Source organism: Vicugna pacos, unplaced genomic scaffold (assembly GCF_048564905.1).
Source record: "Vicugna pacos unplaced genomic scaffold, VicPac4 scaffold_19, whole genome shotgun sequence".
Taxonomy (NCBI): domain Eukaryota; kingdom Metazoa; phylum Chordata; class Mammalia; order Artiodactyla; family Camelidae; genus Vicugna; species Vicugna pacos.
In genome coordinates this window covers 2,650-24,458 of record NW_027328740.1, presented here as the reverse complement: position 1 = coordinate 24,458, position 21,809 = coordinate 2,650, and the positions used below count along the sequence as shown (strand labels likewise).

Here is a 21,809-nt window from a genome sequence, read left to right as displayed (position 1 = left end):
ACTGCTGTTACAAATTATCACAAATTTTGCAGCTTAAAGCAACACAAACTTATTATTTTATGATTCTGTAGGTCAAGTCAGGAACAGGTATCACTTGGCTAAAAATCAAGATGTCAGCAGGGCTGTATGCCCTTCTGTAAGTCAAAGGAAGAATATATTTCCTTGTCTTTTCCGGCTTCTAGTGTTCACCCACATTTCTTTACCCATGACCCTTCCTCTATCTTCAAAGCTAACAGCTTTACAGCTTTCTAATCCTTCTTCCAAAGTCATATCTTTCTGACCACATCTGGGAAAGATTTTCAATTTTTAAGGACTCCTGTTGTTAGACTAGGCCCATGTAGATAATCCAGGCTAATCTCCCTGTCTCAGAGTCCTTAACCTGATACATCTGCAAAATACCCTTTGCCATGTAAAATAACATATTCACAGATTTCAGGATTAGAACATGGATATAGGTAGGGGTCAGTGTGGTGCACTATTCTGTTTATCAAACTGTTTAACATTTGATACTTTCTGACAAACGTATAAGATAGAAGATCCTGGTCATGTTTAGAATGCTTCCTCTGCAAAATATTGGGCACTGAGTTTATTTGAAAGGACTGAAAATAATATTACCACAGGAATGGTTTCCTAATTCTACTGACATTTACTTACTTTATACTTAAATACCCAAAATGGTCAGCCAGGAGTGGGATCTTGGCAAATAAAATAAAAGTATAATTCAAGCTTTTATCACTGAATTTATTAGCTAATTCTATTTTAGAAACAGACAGAAAATAAAACAATTTAGAGTAAGCCTGCTTGCTTATATATTAAGTGAAAATAAAGTTTTAAAAGCATGTCTGAATATGGGATAAAGTGAGCATCATAAAATGTAATGTTAATATTTAGTACCTGGAAATCTCAAACTCCCAATTTATAAACAAGTTCATACTGTATAGCACAGGGAACTATATCCAATAAAGTTTTGTAGTAACTTATGGTGAAAAAGAGTATGAAAATGAATATATGTATGTTCATGTATGACTGAAGCATTGTGCTGCACACCAGAAATTGACACAAAATTGAAAACTGACTACATATATATATATGTAGTATATATATACATATATATATATATATGTATATATATATTTGAAAGGACTGAAAGGACTATATATACCAAGAAAAAAATTAGATTGCTAACCAATAAAAAATCTGTCAGTAATATAATGCTAGAAACCCTGAGACACAAAAGAAAATTTCAGGCATACATCTGTTTATAGAGTCATAGAAAAAATAGTGCCTATGCAAGTCCCTGATAAGCATGAGAAAATAGGAAAGGCAATATAAAAGTTCAAAATGCTTTGCTATGTAAGAGCTGCAACATGACTCAGACACAAACTTCAGTGGTCAAAATATCTATATAATTAATGATAACTTAAAGTAATTGAGGGCATCATTTTAAATGAGATAAAAATAGCTGCTCAATCTTCATATTACTAACCAAGTCATTTCTGTTTATAGTAGGTTTATATTATTTTTATATGTATTTATATTTTATAAAGACATATCAACTTAGATCCTGGCAGATAACTGACAGTGGAGCAACTGATTGATTTAAATGGGCATCACAGGCTTATCAGATTTCATATGCTTTAAATATACATTAGATATTAGCTGTCAGGAAGAGTTCAATTTTCATTTATTCTAACATAGCTGTGCCACAGGCAGGTTACTCTGTATTCACAATGGAGGATCATGATAGATATGAAGATATCAAGCCTTATTGATCTTCATAGGGGTGCTTTTATAAGAAAAGGAGAATAAAATAAAAAAAATCTAAAATACTACTTTTTTTTATAGTGTTCTAACAGTTATATCTTTTATTTTTTAACTGAGTTATAGTCCATTTACAATGTTGTGTCAATTTCTGGTGTACAGCACAATTTTTCAGTCCTTTATGAATATACGTATATTTGTTTTCATATTTTTTCACCATGAGCTACTACAAATTCTTGAATATATTTCCCTGTGCTATACAGTATAAGCTTGTTTATCTATTCTATATATACCTGTCAGTATTTACAAATCTTGAACTTCCAGTCTGTCCCTACTCACACCCCTCCCCCCTGTAAAATACTATTAAATCAACATATATTTTTGAAGAATTATGAAAAATGGGAAACTATAAGTTGTTTCTTTAAATTGGAGCAAAAAGAACTACTTTAACTGGAAAAATACTTAAAATCTGGCAAGTTTTATGATTTCATGTTCACCCCTGACAGCTTTTCTTTCCTCCTTTCTCCTTCAATCTTTATTGGACCTTCTAAAGAATTAAATTACAAAAAAGAAAAAAAGAAAGAAAGAAAGAAAATTAAGAAACAGCTCTGCATCTAAAATAACCTCCTAACTGGAAAGATGGTATACTTTGTGAAAAATTTACAGCTGCCAACTTATGATCTATGTCTCTGTCCACACTGCCTTACTTGTTAGGGAGGGTCTTAAAAAAAAAGTAAAGAAAAATAGCAAATTATAATGGCTTTTACATTTTAAATGCTTTTCTATGTGTCTACAATCTGCTCTATCATGAGTTATTAAGATAAACATTATCAGCTATACTCTACTTTCCTATCATGCACATTGTGACTCTAAGAAGCACGCACGCTCTAACTTACCATCTGCTGGTGGTGTACAGGTTAATGCAGTTCTTTTGACAATATATGGTTTTGTAGTCTAGTTGTCTAACTACTACATAATGGAAAAGATGTAGAACTACTGGTACCACTGCCCTCCGTCTCTGTCATTTACCTTAAACATACCTGGAAAAGTAGATTCAAAAACTCATTGGCAAGAACATTTTTCACACTCCAGATCTGATATTCTTCTAGAGTTAAGATGGCCATTCTGAAAGAGAAACAATATTTAAGAATATCTTAAATCTTCATTTTCTTATATTATTTGAATTAAATTTGTTTTATTAAACTTGCAATGGTCATTTGTCTGAAAGAAAACTAATGATTTAATGTAGATGCTGTGTATTCATCCGAAAGTAGGCCAGCAAGAATAAGTTCAAAAGTAACCAAACTCTGAAGTAGTCACTCATAACGTGGGCAATTTATCACCAAAAATCTTCCTCCAGTAAGACCTGGGAAATAACTCACAGTATCTTCTGGTTCAAGGTGAAGTTTACTAACAGAACCCACAAAAGGTTCTGGGTAGAGAAAAAGGACTATTTACTAACTTTGAAAGCATTTTTCCAAACTCTTTGGATTATGCCCTTTGACCCTAGCAATTTTCTAAGATCTTTAAAACATCTGGCAATATTATTAGACTTCTTAAGAGATTTAAAAGAACTAAATATATATAATAAATGAGTATCTATATTAACATTTCCTCAAAATAAAATGTAACATTACTTTCACAAGTTGAGTAAAGCAGTATTTTTTTTTTTTTTGGTGTCAAAGTGTACCAAAAATTACATTTATATACAGTAGACAATATTTCTTGGCAGGCAAAAATATAACCAAATGCTTCTTACTTCATGTTTTGAACAATCACCTTAACAATCCTAGATGAATAATAATGTTCTTAGCGTTTATTACTTAATTATATTTTTATTATCTAATGATTTATTATTTAAAGATATTTAATAATATTTACTATTAATGATATTCATGTATTCATTCAATATATATTACCATTTATTACAAGAAAAGATTTTAAAGCACTGTGATGGTAATTAATGGCTTTCATGATGCAACTTCCATTGAAGTATATTAACACCAATGTAATGGTACAAAATAATGGGTAATATTGTCACCGTCTAGTCACCAGTGAATATGGGTAATAGGTTTGGTTGAAAGGTCCAAAATCTATTCTAAATTTTTACCATTTCATTATTATGGTTACACGGAGATGGAGCAGCTAAATGATCTTTTTTTTTAATGTTCAAAAGTACAGCCATATGAAGAAACTCGGTCTTATATAAAAATAGACAGCAATGATAACCTCCATACTTATCAAACACCCAGAAGAAAGGCGATGGAAATTGTATCTCTACATAAGGTATTTCCTAATAGAAACTTTCCTGTGTTTCTGTTTTCATATATACCAAATATAAATGGCTACCTTAGTTTTGGGCAGAAAAGTAAATGAAGACGGTTATCTGAATTGCCAAACAAAGATCAAGCCCTGAAAAATTCATTTCTATTATTTATTTCTATTGAGTGTCAGTTAATAAGACTATGATGATTTCTTCTGGATTTGTGATTGAAAAAAATGTTACTTATTTTTCTAAGCCTGTGTAAGGCCACTATGGTCTACATCCTACCATTTGCAACTTGGTACATGTCAACATTTGAATAGAAAGGGTCAAATTAACTCATATGTGTCTCACATATATGGATTATCTTCAGTTTCACAGGGATACATAGACATTAAGGCAAACCTATTATAATATCTTTAATAAATGTTTTGAAACTAAAAAAATTCAAGGCTTTATTCTTTGTAAAGTACATGCTTGTTTCTGCTATTATACACTTATTCTGGCTGCTATTAAAGAACTTAGGACAGACCCTCACCAATATTATTGAAAAAAAAATTTAAAAACTATATACACCACCCAGATTGAGATGAAAAATAATTTCCATCATCCCAGATATCCTATGCTCCTTCTCAGTTAACTCACCCATCTCCAAAATCACTACTGTACCACTTATTAACATTAGTTCTGTCTCTGTTCTAGAACTTCATATAAATTAAATTGTACAATGTGTTCTTTTATTGTGGCTTCTTTTGCTCAATATAAGTTTTGTCTTACCATAATGTATTAAACTGGGAGAAGTAAAGATTATAAACTACAGATGGCAAGGGCTGTCTCTACTTAATTTTTACAAAATGCCTAGCTTATAAAATATAATGTTTTTATGTAAATAACACTTAATGGAGTTGTTTAAAGGTCGAATGGGCTTTCCTTAGGGACAACTTGGAGTTATTGTAACCACAGGTCCAAATAAGCATTTAGCAGGGATGATGCAGAAGAGATTCAAGTATGTATATGTAACGTATGTATACCAATTCAGAATATAATGTATTTTTAGAAAAGAATAAATTAGTCTCTGCTAGACTCACCTTTGTGGTGTCATGTGCATTCTATGTGTCTCTACAATGTTGGATAGATCCACAAGTAATTCCTTTAAAACCAGAAACCCAAATCAGTAGTTAGGAAAGAGAAGGTATCATTTTTATTAGACAGTAGCTGAAGTATAAAATATTTTTTCGGTCAAGTTTTGTTTTTTTTTAATTCCAGAAATAGATTGCTTGTTTACCTTAAAAATTTATGACAATTTTCCAGTGGTTTCATTTTTTTTTTACATAATACATTCAGTTTATTAAATTTTCTAAGGTAAATTCTCTTCCCAATTTTGCATCTTTGGCTATGAATATTTTGAGTAGCATAATATAGAACCTAGAAGTAGAAAGAAATCTTTTTCTCAACCTCTTTTAAAAAATTCTTCACTCTATGTTCCTGTTGGAAGTTTACATGCAAGAAGATGTATACAATCAGACTTTACCAGGGTATCATCGGTGCAGTTGTCCTTCCAGACCTCTGTGCAACCACGTGTCTCTCAGTTCAACCCTACAGAGAACTCCATCACCATCAACATCAAATACCTTGAAGCAAACTAAAGAAAAGAAACTCTTATGGAGGAAAGTTACTTTTATATTCTGAAGTATAATACATTTTATTACAACCTGCCCTAGTGAAATTACTTAGTTCCTCAAACAACTACATTCTGGATTAAGTTCTTATTTGGAGGAGATTGTGTCATTAAAGTCCTTTGAACTTGTAGGAATTCCTGTACACTTCACAAGTCTCTCTCCTTATATAATTAGCCAGCTTAGAGAACTCTATCCTTCATCTAAATCTAAAGTTAAATTTCTTGCAAACTGAAAAAGAAGGGCCAAGTTACTATACAATATCTCACAGATTTTGAGAAGGTAATTCAAGCTTTTAAATTAATTTCTAATATTTATAACTGATCACTTCAGAGTTGATTCTTACAATGCTGAAAATATTCCATCTACATTAAGAATCAACAAAAAGCTGGTACAGTCAGCTCCCCGTATCCATTGGTTCTGCATTCACAGGTATAAACAATAGATCAAAAGTATATATGTATATGTATATGTATATATATATATATATATATATATATATAAATTTTCCCAGAAATTTCTCAAAAGCAAAACTTGAATTTGCTATGCACTGACAACTATTCACATATCATTTACATTGTATTTACAAATAATTACATTGTATTAGGTACTAAAAGTAATCTAGAGATGATTTAAAGTATACAAGAGGATGTGCATAGATTATATGCAAATACTATGCCATTTTACATAAGGACATGAGCATCCATGGACTTGGTATCTGAGGGGGTCTCAGAACCAATCCTCAGCAGATAATGAGAGATGACTGTATAAAGATTTTGCCTCTCCAATGTAATTAATGTGCACCCAATATTTTTGCCTAAGAACAATTTCAATTCTTCAATGAAGTTTATATACAACAAGCTAAAAATCCAAAATATCAGCACTTTGCTAATTAACATCAATATCAGCAAAATTGCTAGTTAGTCTATTTGGTTAACTTCCACTAGTCCACTGGCAAAAAAATAAATTAAAAAAAAATTTAAGACAACAACCTCAATTGAGAAACAAAGACTTCAGCCTCTTTAATACCAGAACTTTAATGTGAACAAATAATCTATCACAAAGCCAGGTTAGAGTAATGGTATACTATCAGGGAAGATAAAAGAAATCTAAATTTTTAAGATTAAATAATTATCTACTTCACACACCCATGTAATAATTATGCTATTAAGTTAACGAGTGCATCACAGTACAACATTACTAAAGAATATTGAACTATTAAGTATCATACCCAAAATATGCAGTATTTGTGAAGCTGTATTTTAGAAAGATGCAGAGATAATGACCCTAGTGAATATGTAAGAATTAGGTTCCAATTAAATGTAAACTGCTGCATTTTCCTAAACAAATATGGTTAAGATTTAGGAATGTAATATGCTTATAAATTATGCCATAATATTTTAGATAGGTTTAAAAGATAAATTTAGTATTTAATAAAATTGTTTTATCATAAATTTAATTTTGCTAATAAAATATCAATATACACAGTGATAGAAAATAAGTTGAAATTCAAGTTAAGCAAGACAAATTTTCTATATAGACTACCAGAAAATATTTTCTATATGCTTAACATTTTCAAACACATCATGACTGATGTAGTTCATTTATCATGAATTGTACATTTATCTGGAAAATCAACCATTATTAATAACAAAGATCTTAAATTACTCCACAGTAAAAAAGAATAGATGATTGAACCTTTACACTGACGTCAGTAAAACCTTAGCAAGAGATTGCTATTTGCAAAAGGGATGAAAATTCAAGCCTTAATCAGATGATTTTTTACATGAATGGATGCTAATTTTTTTCTCTGTATAGCTTCCAAATTTTGTGATGTTTAACACACTTACATTTCTGTCTTTCAGCCAGAGGTCCTCTGCAACAAGCTGATAGCCCACAGGATATCTCCTTAAAATCTATGTGGCTGTCATGATTTTCACCAAAAGCATTAAATAAACCTGTAAAATAGGAACACAGACAGAATAAATCACAGCCAACAAACTTTCTGTTAATAATGACATGCCTATGAAAGGAGGCATGACTCGCATAAACTGATTTAGTTTTTAAAAGTTATCAGTAGTTTCCACTGTCTTAGGAAGTTTTTCCCCCACCCCCTGGCATAATTATAACCAACATTTAACTTCCTAGAAGAAAATACTATCATTTAGTGTTTGGTTTTGTCTGCATACCTGTCTCTATCTTATATTAATTCCAAAAGTCAAAAGTGATTGTAGAATGTAAAAAATAAAAATGTATTTTAAAAATTTAACTGGAAAAATGTCAGAGACCACAATTATCCTAATTTGGAAAGACTAAGAAGAAAAAGGAAAAAAGAAGAAGAAAAGTTGAACTCTATCAAAGATATACTGTGTTGTTATTAATGAGATTCATACAGCTCCTTCATGAAGCAAAGAAAACTAACACACTATATTATAAGAGACAGAAATTCTGTACTGCAGTCTTCATTGTACCACTTAATCTGTATAACTAAATATATTAAATTTCAGAAATAAAGGGCAATTTATAATCTAATCCTGTGGTTTTTAAACTTTTCCTAAAAAATAAATGGAATCATTTTATTTTCAAATGAAATGATTTCTCAATCTCTAATTATAAAAAGGTAAAAACATAACTGCACTGCTGAAGTGGAAACCCTGTCTGTTCTAGCTCCCCTAACAAATAAATATTTCTAAAACACACTAGAAACCTGAAGAATACAGACTGTCTATTTCAAGAATCTAATTCTGTGCCCTCAAAGAGCAGAAAATTGAAGCTAAGAAGTAGTTAAATGACTTGCTAAAAGTAAGAAATTTTTTTTAAAAAGGTCTGAATCAGAAGAAGAACCCAAGCTTTCAGATTTCAAATACAGTTTTTGTGATTATCACCCACAACTGCTCCTTGTAAACCTCATTTAAAATATATATATATATATATATATATATATGTATATATATATATATAGTAGTGAAAAGTTTAGAGCTAAGTGGGGACCTTAGAGATGGTCTAGTGGTTTCTTAATTTTTTAAGGGTGGGGGAAGTATACAGCAGTGGAACCTTCTTCTATATAAAAGAAATACAATAGACACTCCTCAGCTGAGGAAGAGGTGGGGTCATGTGTGGAAGCTAGAGCTTTGCCTATTCAGTGTCCACCACCCTGACCCTGCACCAGATGCTGAGGCACCACACTGGAGCACACTTTCATAATGATTGTCTTGGTCAAACTGATTTTATATATGAGAATATTCAAGTGCAGAAAGGTAAACCGACTTACACAAGGCTCCAAAGGTGGAACAAGGCTCAGGTGTTTAGCAAAGAACATTTGTAGAAAATAGAAGGATTCCCACCTTCACTCAGAGATGGACGAATTGGTGGTGAAGCCAATGGGCCAAATGTCTCTAAATCAAATCATCCAGTTCAGGATTGAGCCCTCAGCAACCAATAGCATTTCTCCAGATGAATGATGTCTGATTCTTCCACTGACAATCAAATCAAACAAGATTATAAAATCTCACTCTTCTCTTCTGGACAATTAATTAGTTCATCCTGATAATGTAACTTCTAAATACACATTTTAATTTCCCAGTTAAACTGTTAAAAAACTACCTAAAACAAAAACTCTGAAAGTCAAATATATTGTATCTAAAGTGGCATGAAAATTAAATTCAAATTAATGTAAAAGAGGCTTTAGAATGGGAAAAAATTTGCAATTTCCCATTAAGCAGGCTGTTTAATTCCAACATGTAAAATAATAAACTAAGATACTTATTTTTTGCTTCCCACACTTTTATCTGTATACCCTTTGGTGATTTTAATCTCTATCTTGGATTTGAAAATTCTTGATCATAGTCTCTCCTGGCTACACAGGTAACACACTAATAGCAGAAACTATGTTTTATTTATCCTGTCACTATGGTAACCACTTACACATTTAATACTTATTAAATAAATGTACAAAGGGGATAGACCTAAGCTTCTCCTTCTTGGCCCTAAAATTCTTACTACCCCTCCTATAAAGGCAGGAGCCTCCTCTGTAGGACAGAGAGTAAATGTATCTCATGAGAAGGATTCCCCAACAAGGGCTGTCTTTTCAGCGTGCTTTTAGATGTTTTTATGGGACATTTCAATAAAAGGATCAAGGACCTAAGCTTCCCAGTATGGTGGGCGTTGTGATGGGCATGGGAGGATGCTCACTTGGGAGGATGAGATGTTAAAGACACTAACAGTGAAAAGGACAGGGCAAGATGAAGGGCGATTGGGAAACAGGACCACAGAGATGTGACATTTACTTCCCACTGTCATCTAAGTGATACCTACTTGAAAGAAACATTTCTACAGTTAAATTCTATAATGGGGGTTATTTAAATGAAGCACACATATACTCAATGAGTAGATCACATAATTTTTAGAGATTCAGAGTGCAGTAGCATTTTCAGAGTACTTTTTACATCAATAACTAGTATTTATAAATTCCTGTGTACTAAATAAGTATGTGGAATTATTTCCATTTTGCTTTTAGACTTACTACAGCTTAACGTATTCACTGCACTGATACAGAGTAATTTTTCTAATGAATAAAAATGATAATGTACAACCTTGTTAAAGATTCTTTAATTTCACCATCACCAGATTTATGAACATTTAGGCCTATGTGTCAGGCCCCGTTTCTTACCAGCTTTTTCACCAACACCTTACATTGAGGTTATATTGCATTACCCAGAGGTCAGGAAATGTTCTTTCACACATCCACATCTTTATTAGGTCCTGTGTCCTCTGAGGAGAAACATTCTCCCCACTTTCACATCCTTCCATTTTACAGCCTAACCACTAATCCTTCTCTAAACACCTTCTAATGCTTTCCAACCTCACCAGCTACCCTAGGATTTTAACTTCTCTCTTCTGCAACTGTCCTCCACTGTATATAGTATCCAATATTCAAGTGAAGTATGAGTCCTCATTTACAGGTCTGTGGCCTCTCTAGATTACAAAGTATTTGGATTCAGTAACCTTGTCCTTTTATCACTTTTGCTGCTAGAGTTCCTTTCATAGGACCTGATACATAGTAACCACACAATAAATACTTCCTGAATGAATAAATGAATGAATGAATGAATAGCCAAGGCAATCTTCACAGCCAAGGCTTCCCCAACCCAGCTCAGTATTCTTTCTGTTATATCAAAGAGACTCTGCCCCATGAAACAATAGACCCTGCACATTTTAACAAATGTATACAATTATTAGGAACTATTATTAGAACAGAGACTAGCACTACTGTTCTCATAGTTATGTCACATAAGTAGTGTATTAAAGCTCGTTCTGATTTCTTGTTTATACAAATCAGCTATGTCTGTCACCAGTTTAAATGTTAGTAATTTAGAAAACAAAAGTTATTGATTTATCTACTCATCAGAAATCATTACAACAGATCTATTTACATACCTCTTCTGTCAGTTTATATACCAACTGGAAAAGAAGGGGTGTACAGTCAACTCTGAGAGTATAATTGCCTGCAAAATAAATAAGAGAGAATTTTAATACCTCCAAATGGACTACAAACCTGTATTTAATTCTAACTTTATTTTCTAATTATAAACAATATATAACAGATTTCAAATTCAAGGCATCATTCCTGGAGAATTAAAAATAGGGTGGACCTTACAGATTATCATATTAAGTGAAGTATGTCAGACAGAGAAAGGCAAATATCACATTCTATCACTTATATGTGGAATGTAAACAAACAAAAAAATGATACAAATGAACTTATTTACAAACCAGAAATAGACTCATGACATAGAAAAGAAACTATGGTTACCCAAGGGGAAAGGGGGAAGGGAAGAGATATGTTAGGAGTTCAGGATTAACAGATATACACTATTATATATGAAACAGATAACCAACAAGGACCTACTGTATAGCACAGGGAATTATATTCAGTATCTTATAATAACCTATAATGGAAAAGAATCTAAAAACATGTATATGTATATGTATATGTATATGTATATGTATATGTATATGTATATGTATATGTATATAACTGAGTAACTTTGCTGTACACCTGAAACTAATATTACAAATCAGATGTACTTCAGTAAAAAGAAATAAATAAAATTTTAGAATAGACAGATAGGTAGGGAGATAAATAGACAGGCAGACAGTCTGGCTAAAACTAAAACACAAGGTGGAAATAACTCTTCAGGAGCCAGAGAGGCTGCAGCACACACTCAGGATAGGAGACTGCAGAGGCGGACTCTGCTGCTAAGGCTGCAGCTCCTGCAGTAAAAGTAAGGGTCATTGCTCATTACGGCAGCAGTACCTAGGGGTCTTTGCCAAAGGAAGTGGTAAGGCCATAATATTCATGTTTTTATTCATTTATTCAATTCAATATGAAGGCTTTAGACTAGAGCATGTCAGTAACTAACATGTGTCCTGTGACACTTACCTAGAAATAACCATAATACGATGAAAGCCTACAGATGCACATGCCACATGTCAGGGTCAAAAGGAAGTTTGTAGTGGGTGCTTATTTCAGAGTTGTTCCAATACATACAGGAACTATTTCTGTATGAAATATTTTAGCCCAACTTTTAAAAATAGCTCCACAGGAAGAATGTCAAAAGTACTAAAGTTTTAAGTAGTAATCCAAGATAGGCAAATGGTAAATATACTAAAGAAATTAGGATCAATAGCTTAGTTATGAATCATATTGATTCATTTGAATCATAATAATGTTCTCTCTGGTAAAATGGAGAAATGGAGGTATTATTGAGGCATCTCATAGAAAGAGGATAATCCTAGTTTATGAGTTGGAATTGATAGACTTAAATACTGGTATACTATTTAATGACAATCTGAAATAAAATTTACCTTCTGTGTATGAGTCTGCATTGATATATGCAACCTCTCTCTCCTGGAGTGTTTTCACATTCTCCTGTAGTTGAAGCAAAGCATTCACTTAACTCACAGCGTTTACAATTTTGGAAATACAAGCAAAACAAATTAATTCAGTAAAAGAGTGGTTTGCAGATACCATTATAAATCAAACACCTATGCTTTTGACCATAATTTTAAGAAAATGCTATTAACTGGTTGATAATATTAATGCAATTAAAACAAGAAAGAAAAATATTAGTGATGCTGTAGCCGCTGTTCATAGCAACAGCAGGGAGACCCAGAGGAATACTGCCCCTGATCCCCTGCACCATAATATGAAGGGGGAAGGCTCGGAGATGCTCAGCCTCACCCTGGATCTACTGGAAGAGGACTGCTCAAAGTAAGGGCTGGAAATCTGTACTTTTAAAAGGTGTCTCTGGAAATCCTTACAGACATTAAAGTATGAGATCCCTTGATGTTGGGGATCCAAGTAACTTTACCATATTAAAAGTGAGGAAGTTGGAAATTTGATTTATCAAGAATTTTTTGAAAGAGAAGATATTGATGAAAAAGAAAAATATAGGAGGGGAGGATAGAGAAAAAAACTAGAGGGAGAGAAGAGTGGCTATTAGGACAAAGACAAGACATTTCTCACACATACATGCACACACGCACACACATTCTAGAAAAATACAGCAGAAGAAGACTAATGCCATCACACAACATGGGAATATGCAGAGAGAACTCTTTTCTTCTCTCTGTTTCTCTCTCTCTCTCTAGCTTGCTACCTTATAAAAGCAGTTACAGTAAAAACATTTAAAGCTGTGAGTGGTCATCCCACAAATGAGAATTCTCACCTCTGCGCTTGACCACATGGGATAGATGACAGCTGATTCTGCGGCAGAGTATCCATTATGACAGAGCTACAGTAGAATTAAAAAAGATTCCTTAATTATATGTAAAGGTAAATGTGCTGCTGAATATGATCAAGAAGCTAGTAGAAAATGGGAAACAATATTCAAATTGTCTTTTAACTCACATGAATTTAAATTAATGCAAGGCATATTATCTTGTATCTTGGATTTATTTTATCTGTATTTTAAGCTGCTTAAATTATAAAAAGACACATGTATTTCTATATACATGTGTTCACAAGAAATTACATATTTCTAAAAGTAAATGACCTTAATGAATAAGCTCTGATTCATCTAAATAAGTGTATTATGAAATGCATGTTCATAACAACAACATAATAATAAGACTTTGCCATATAAATGGAATCAAATGTGATACAAGTAAATGTGATTTTATTCCCATACTTATTTGATTCATATTATTATTTTAAAGTATGCAGAAATGAGTCAGAAGGAAAGCATTTTAAAAACCATTCACAATAATAAGAAAGATATGACATTCTTTAAATCAATTCTATAAAATTTGGACTCATAAATGAACAAAACAGAGGATAGTCACAGGAAAGTGCTTTTTGGTGCGCCTGCCTTTAAAAAAATACACAAGCCTACCTTGAACATGTAAGAACTCAGAGTTACTGGACAGAGAGCATAAGGGAAGAAGATGAAAGAAGGGGGTCTATGAGAGACACTTTAAAATAAAGCATTAAGAGCCAGTGACAAATGAAAATTAATCATAATTGAATTAAAAATAAATCCTTGAAATTTTAGAGTAATTCAATTTACAAAATCATTGTATTACACTCCCCAACCAGGCACTTTTGTAAATGGTAAAATATACCTATGGTTACAATTTAGTGTTGAATCCATAAAGGAGAGACTATAATCAGAGTATAGTCATCTAAGAAGAGCATGTTGTTTTCCTGGATAGAAGAAATCCAAGGAAACTGTAAAAACTTGAAAATTAATGCCAAGGATCTAAATCAGATTTTCAATAGGCTAATTCACTTGTCAGAAGTAGTTTCCTAGGTTTGACTATTTTCTGAGCTTACAGATTTTACTTACTTATCACAAAACCAATATAAATAGAAACTAAAATATTTTAAAAATAATGAAAAAATTGGTTTGTGCTTAGTAATTAAGAGGTTGTTCTGTTTTGCCAAACTGATGTAAAAGCAAAAACAAACTCTATTTCTTAAATTTTCTTGTTTTTATCCAATTTAAAACAGTATCAGGTAATGGAACACATCTGTGATTACCCTGAGATACATGTTGACCAAGAAGATATGTTTACTGTCTTAGTTACCTCAGCCCATTTGTGGAACCCAGAAGTCCAAATTTTTCTGCATCCCAGCTGGCAAAAATGGCAGTTCTTCTCAGTCTTCAGCTTGAAATCATTGTTAACATACATGGTTAGGTACATCTGCCTAAAAACAAAGGAAAATTCACTGAAGTCACTTTCTGTCATCACTTGCCATGGAAACATTATTTACCTCTACTAATCAGTTTTCCAAAATTCTGGACAACTTCTTATAAATCAGCAGTTCCACTGGTTAGGTCAATACCTCCAAATACCCAGAAGTCCTGATGATCTCCCAGAATAACACATCTGTCTGGAAAGGAAGGCATTCAAAAGAATGACAACTTAGAATGTATTATAAAAAGCAGTAATTTATGTTTTTAAATTAAACTTCCTCCTGCTTGAGTTTCCTCCATAGAAAACCATCAAGGTACTGTCTCCTTTTAGAATTTACCTTTTTTTCCCCACATTTAATTATATCACATCAACCAGGAAAAAAATATTAAGAGTTGATTAAGATTTACCTTCTCTTACTCCTGTAATCTTTGTAAAAACAAAATGTTTTAAGACATTTTAAAAAATTCACCAACTCACCAAGTTTCACAGATCCTCAGGTAGTTCTGATTACATCATAAATGCTTGTGACTTTCTTGAAGTTATGAACATGCATTTTAACCTTCCTAGAATTTCACAAAGGGAACAAATTACTTCACATAGAGCATTATGTCTAACAGGTTCCTTCCAATGTTTTATTATAAGTCTCAGAAGTACAGAAAACTGTTTAATAAGATGATAAATTCCCATATGCCCACCACCTAAATTCAATCATTGTTAATACTGTTGAACTATTTGCAAGCGAGTTGTGCAAATCATGACAGTTGTCTCCTATGTATTTAAGAATGCACCTTACGGTGAAATCAAATAAAAAAATCAGTATTTTATATTTTTCCTCCCTCATAGCTCTATTGTTGGTATTTATTTAAACTCCAAAATTATTACTCAACATGAAAAAGAATCTTGTTCTTAGCAATTTTTTTTTAAAAAAAAATGTGTATTTGTCCATTTAGAGCTCAAATCAATTAAGGGATATAAGCCCCAGGTGCTTTTTTTGGTATTTTGACCAGGGAAGATTTCTGTTTCTGACTTTTCTCTTAAACTGTTACTGAAGCTACATGCTCTGTTTTCCTTCTGTCTGTATGTATCTGTTTATAAATCACATTTTTCATTGTGTACCTCTAGAGGGTATTAATACATGAGATAATAAAGTCTCCTATGTTAAAGGAACTCTGTTCTAATTGAGTTAAATAAACACTTTTTAAAAATTCTTATAAAATAAAACTGAACTTCTAATACCTTAAGAGTTCTGAAATTTTAAAACAAGCTTCTTACAGAACTTATAAAATACTTGCAGAATCCAAATTCAAATTGCTAAGGCAAATCATTAATCAACAAGGCTCATTCAACCATTTTAGTTTAATAAAAAACAGCTATCTCCTCTCTGATTCATCAGTGTGAAGTTTCCCTTTCCCTCTACATTTCAAGCCAGTCAAACTAAAGTTCTGATCATGCCATGCTCTTTCCCAGCCCTGCACAAGCTGTCCTCTGCAGCTGGCGTTTACTGCCTGTCTTGATTCCGTGGAAAACTTACTGTTTGTGTAAAATTAAGCTCAATGAGCACATGTTCTGTGGTCATGCCTCCTTAATACCAGAACTGTCTGGGGTTAGTAACAGTAACGACTATGATGGTAAGCGCACTGGGCCATGTAGCAGTTACGCGTTCACCACTGTGACCACTTAACCCTCCCCCACAGAAGTGACCGGTGAACTTCGCTCCTTTCCCCCTTCTCTCCTACTCCTTCCCTTAAGTTAACCTAATATTTTGCATGTACAGTGTTTTGACAGTTATCTGAAACACTGTTTTAAACCGTCAGTTGAAAAGGGAAGACAAAATGTTACACCTGGCCCAGAGGAGGAGAGGGGTGGGGAGTGGCTCAGAGGAAGCCGAACAGGACGCGCGGCCTCGGATCACAACACAGCCCCTTTCCTTCCCAAGTTTCACAGCCGGGAAAGCAGAGGCGTGGGGCCCGGACCGCTTCGGGGCCTTCGTGGGAGGCCGAGGGAGGGACGGAGACACGCGCAGGGCTGGGGAGGGGCCCGCAGGGACTCACCGTCTGTGCAGCGGCTCCTGACCCACAGCTGGGCGGGCGGCGGTGGCAGTTGAGGCGGCGGTGCCGGCTGAAGGGGCTGAGGCGGCAGCAGTGGAGGTACCGGGTGAGGGGGCCGAGGCGGCGGCGGCGGCTGCGGTGCCGGCTGAGGGGGCTGGGGGGTCGGCGGCTGCGGTGACGGCTGAGGGGGGTGGGCGGGCGGCGGTGGCGGTAGAGGCTGCGGTGCCGGCTGAAGGGGCCGAGGCGGCGGCGGCTGCGGTGCCGGCTGAAGGGGCTGAGGCGGCATCGGCGGCGTTACCTGCTGAGGCGGCTGTTCCGGCTGAGGGGGCCGAGGCGGCGGCGGCTGCAGTGCCGGCTGAGGGGGCTGAGGCGGCATCGGCGGCGGTCCCGGCTGAAGCGGCGGCGGCTGCGGTGCCAGCTGAGGGGGCTGGGCGGGCGGCGGTGCCGGTAGAGGCTGCGGTGCCGGCTGAAGGGGCTGAAGCGGCGGCGGTTGCGGTGTCGGCTGAGGGGGCTGGGAGGGTGGCGATGGCGGTTGAGGCTGCGATGCCGGCTGAAGGGGCTGAGACGGCGTCGGCGGCCGTGCCTGCTGAGGCGGATCGGCGCCGGTACCGGCTGAAGCGGTGGCGGCTGCGGTGCCGGGTGAGGGGGCTGGAGGTTCGGCGGCTGCGGTGCAGGCTGAGGGGTCCGATGCGGCGGCGGCTGCGGTGCCGGCTGAGGGGGCTGAGGCGGCATCGGCGGCGGTCCCGGCTGAAGCGGCGGCGGCTGCGGTGCCAGCTGAGGGGGCTGGGCGGGCGGCGGTGCCGGTAGAGGCTGCGGTGCCGGCTGAAGGGGCTGAAGCGGCGGCGGTTGCGGTGTCGGCTGAGGGGGCTGGGAGGGCGGCGATGGCGGTTGAGGCTGCGATGCCGGCTGAAGGGGCTGAGACGGCGTCGGCGGCCGTGCCTGCTGAGGCGGCATCGGCGCCGGTACCGGCTGAAGCGGTGGCGGCTGCGGTGCCGGGTGAGGGGGCTGGAGGTTCGGCGGCTGCGGTGCCGGCTGAGGGGGCTGGGCGGGCGGCGGTGGCGGTAGAGGCTGCGATGCCGGCTGAAGGGGCCGAGGCGGCGGCGGCTGCGGTGCCGGCTGAAGGGGCTGAGGCGGCATCGGCGGCGTTACCTGCTGAGGCGGCTGTTCCGGCTGAGGGGGCCGAGGCGGCGGCGGCTGCAGTGCCGGCTGAGGGGGCTGAGGCGGCATCGGCGGCGGTCCCGGCTGAAGCGGCGGCGGCTGCGGTGCCAGCTGAGGGGGCTGGGCGGGCGGCGGTGCCGGTAGAGGCTGCGGTGCCGGCTGAAGGGGCTGAGGCGGCATCGGCGGCGTTACCGGCTGAGGCGGCTGTTCCGGCTGAGGGGGCCGAGGCGGCGGCGGCTGCGATGCCGGCTGAAGGGGCTGAGACGGCGTCGGCTGCCGTGCCTGCTGAGGCGGCATCGGCGCCGGTACCGGCTGAAGCGGTGGCGGCTGCGGTGCCGGGTGAGGGGGCTGGGTGTTCGGCGGCTGCGGTGCCGGCTGAGGGGTCCGAGGCGGCGGCGGCTGCGGTGCCGGCTGAGGGGGCTGGGCGGGCGGCGGTGCCGGCTGAGGGGGCTGAGGCGGCATCGGCGGCGGTATCGGCTGAAGGGATGAAGCGGCGGCGGCTGCGATGCCGGCTTAGGGGGCTGAGGCGGCGGCGGCGGCTGCTGGAAGGACTTGAGGGACTCGAAGTCCTTCACCATCTTTTCCAGGGTCGCCATGGCGGCCTCCCGCCACGCGGGGACAGCCCCCGGGGTCGCCGATCCGACCGGCGTCTCTGGTCAGCAGCGGTGGCAGTGAACGGGGCTCGGGGACGCCAGCAGTTGCGGACCCCAAGCGCGCGGCCATCTTGGAATCGTCCCGACAGTCCCCGCGGCCCTGCGTCCTGCCACGCTCCGCCGGTGGGGCGGGGCCGGGCCGCGGGATTGACAGCCAGAGGCAGCGGCCTCCGCCAATGGCTGCCTCGCTCGCCCCTTGGACTCAAAGAGCCGCCACGGCTGCTGGAGTTACTGCCGTTCTTCCCGGCGATGGACGGGGGGTACTACACGGGGATCGGGAGGGCGGTTCGGGGGCGGGGTTGCAAGGCACGGACAGGAGGGTGGGGAGGGCGGGTGACTTGTGATTGAGGGTCTCTCTTGGCGAGGGGCGTCCCCGGATGACGCATAGCATGTGGCAGGGAGGCCGGGCAGTGGGCTGGGAGCCCGAGACCCCTGCGGGGCGCTTGCCCACCCCGCGGCGCGGGCGGAGGGCCGGCTCGCCGGACAGCCTGCTATAATATGTTGACTGTTACATATTTGGCCTTACCCTTGTTAGTAGCCTCAAATCACTCCTTGTTCACCTTCAGGATCATTATCATAGATATACTTCTGACAATCCTCGTACTTAACTATGTTCCCTCATGCTACAGGGGCATGCACATGCTATTCTCACTCTTAGAAATAATCTTTTACAGATCAATCCCCTACTCCCCTCAAGGGATTTGCCTATCTAATTCCAATCACTCTCATTGCTCAGCTAATTTGTGAATTCATAAAGCCCATTACATTAACATAATTCCTTAACACCATGTAATTCTCCTTTATCACAATTATTAAAGTATACTTTATAATAACATAAAAACTCTTCCATGCATGAAGGTTGATATTCAACAATTAAGTTCACTGTATGAAGTTGTAAGTACATATACTCTATATTATGAAAAATGTTAAGGAATTACATACTATAGTTAAATTCATTCATATTTTTTCATAGAAATATGGAAATATTTATTCCAAGTTGGATCATCACTATATGTGTGTGTGTATATATGTATATATCTTTCATCCTTCATTCACATTATAAGTTCTGATAAAATATTGCCAACAATTAACTTTTATACCAAGGAAGGAAAGAGGAAGGAAGGAAAGAAGGAAATGGAGGGGTTTTAGAACTCTTGAGATTGATACATATTAGATAAAAACTCATATCTGTACATTTTTATATGATAATTATTTTCCTGAAATTATATAAAAACGCATAAAGAAAACTGAAAGCTAAATATAAAATTATTTACAACCCAAATTTGAGGTTAATTTATATCTTCAATTGATATGCATTTTTTTAAATTTAATATTACACTGTTCCATTGCTATAATCAAATTCATAAACAGAAAACTATATATGATATATAATCCTCTCACCATTTATAACATCTCTGAAAGCATTTTTGAAGTAGAATATTTTATATTTAAAGTTTTTATCATTAGAAAGGCTTTGAACATTTTAACACTATTAGATTTAATTTACTTCATCGTATTATTTTTTCCAATACATGTGAAATAATATCTTATATGGTTTTGATTCATTCTTTAAGTAGTTTGTTAATATTGTGTAATAAGTGAATTCATGGAATATTGTTATAGAGTTAGACATTTTTATTTGAAGATGTCATCTTTTGTAGTATAATAATGCCATTATTGTAGGAATGTGAAGGAGTTAGACATTGCTTTTAGTAAAATCATCACTCTAACGGGCATATTGGCAATAGCAGCATGCGGTTAAGATCATGTCAATTTTTTGTAAATCTTTAACAAATTCTGAAATCACTCTGGTTGCTTGCAAATTTATAAAACACAATTACTTAATGGAAGAACAAGGCTGTAGTCAGTGCATGACAAAGGAATGCTGCTTAATAAATAAGTGAGAAGAATTAAGTTTAATTCAAGGAAAGCAGCATTCTTAAAATATTTTGAATTGATTCGAGAAACAGATTTTATGATTATTTAGCAGAGCTTATATAGACATTTATGTGTGTGTATGTATCCTTCATCTCTGTATCAATTCAAATAAGATTTTGCCAAAAAAATAAATTTTAGAGCCAAAAAACCCAATCAAAAAGAAAGAAAAGAAGAGGGAAGGAAAGCAGGAAGGCAACCTAACATCAAAAAATTACATCATTATTTAGAGTAAAGATCTATATCAACTAAACATTTGTATTGTGACCTCCACATTCCACTAAAACTTATGCCATTTACCTACAAATATAAGCTTTTATTTGCTTCTACAATAAATAATACATAAATTTAATGAAACTGCAGCTCAAAAGACGGAAATAGCATTAGAAATTCAGTCATCCAGTGCAGTAGCTAAAGCATGGGTATGACCTGACTCTAAGCAATCAGAGAACAACCAAGAAAATGTGCCAAACTTTTGGATATCCAGATTTGTTCCCAGGGCAGGGAAATAGGCCTATCAAGATAAGTAAAAGAATATACCATGTTTAAAGCTTAATTATAATGCAAAATAGATATATATCTATATCTATTTCAAAATGTTAAATTTAAAAGTGGACCAGAAAAAAAACAAAAAACAAAATTACTTCTATAGAGAAAACAAAGAATTGCCTTGTCTTCTTCTATTAAAGACTGACTAGCCACCAAATATTATGGAAATAGCTATAAAGCTTTAAGAAAAAATATTATAATTCTATAATTGTGTTACCACTAATGTTGTTATGTTTGTAGTTAAGCCAAAGTAATACCAAGACATTCAAAGAATCAGAAGGAATGGTAACTATATATTTATCCTAAAAAATAAATATAAATACTAAGTAAAGGATACATTTTTTAAAATTTAAGAAGTACGATATGATTATATAAATGCTATGTTAAAGGGTATTGAATCTACAGGTAGACAAAATAAGGATCACGTCTATTTTGAAAATATTTCAAAATAAATGCCAATAAATAAAAGTAATTCTTAAAATGATACTTCCGTCTAACTTGTTTGATTTTGTAAATGCATGTTACTTTATATCAATTTGCATTATTGATTATTATATGGTTAATA

The 21,809-nt window shown here is 37.0% G+C and overlaps 1 protein-coding gene across 1 annotated transcript; it reads right to left on the bottom strand.

Moving 5' to 3' along the window:
• Positions 1-12,573: 12,573 nt before the first annotated feature.
• On the bottom strand, positions 12,574-18,275 carry LOC140693371 (uncharacterized; the record flags this gene model as incomplete). Its single annotated transcript, XM_072957276.1, has 6 exons — positions 12,574-12,631; positions 13,431-13,496; positions 14,791-14,911; positions 15,379-15,464; positions 16,953-17,816; positions 18,099-18,275. Coding segments are annotated over 3 exons (1,111 nt in total), but the record flags the coding sequence as incomplete, so codon positions are not given.
• Between the last annotated feature and the right edge of the window lie 3,534 nt (positions 18,276-21,809).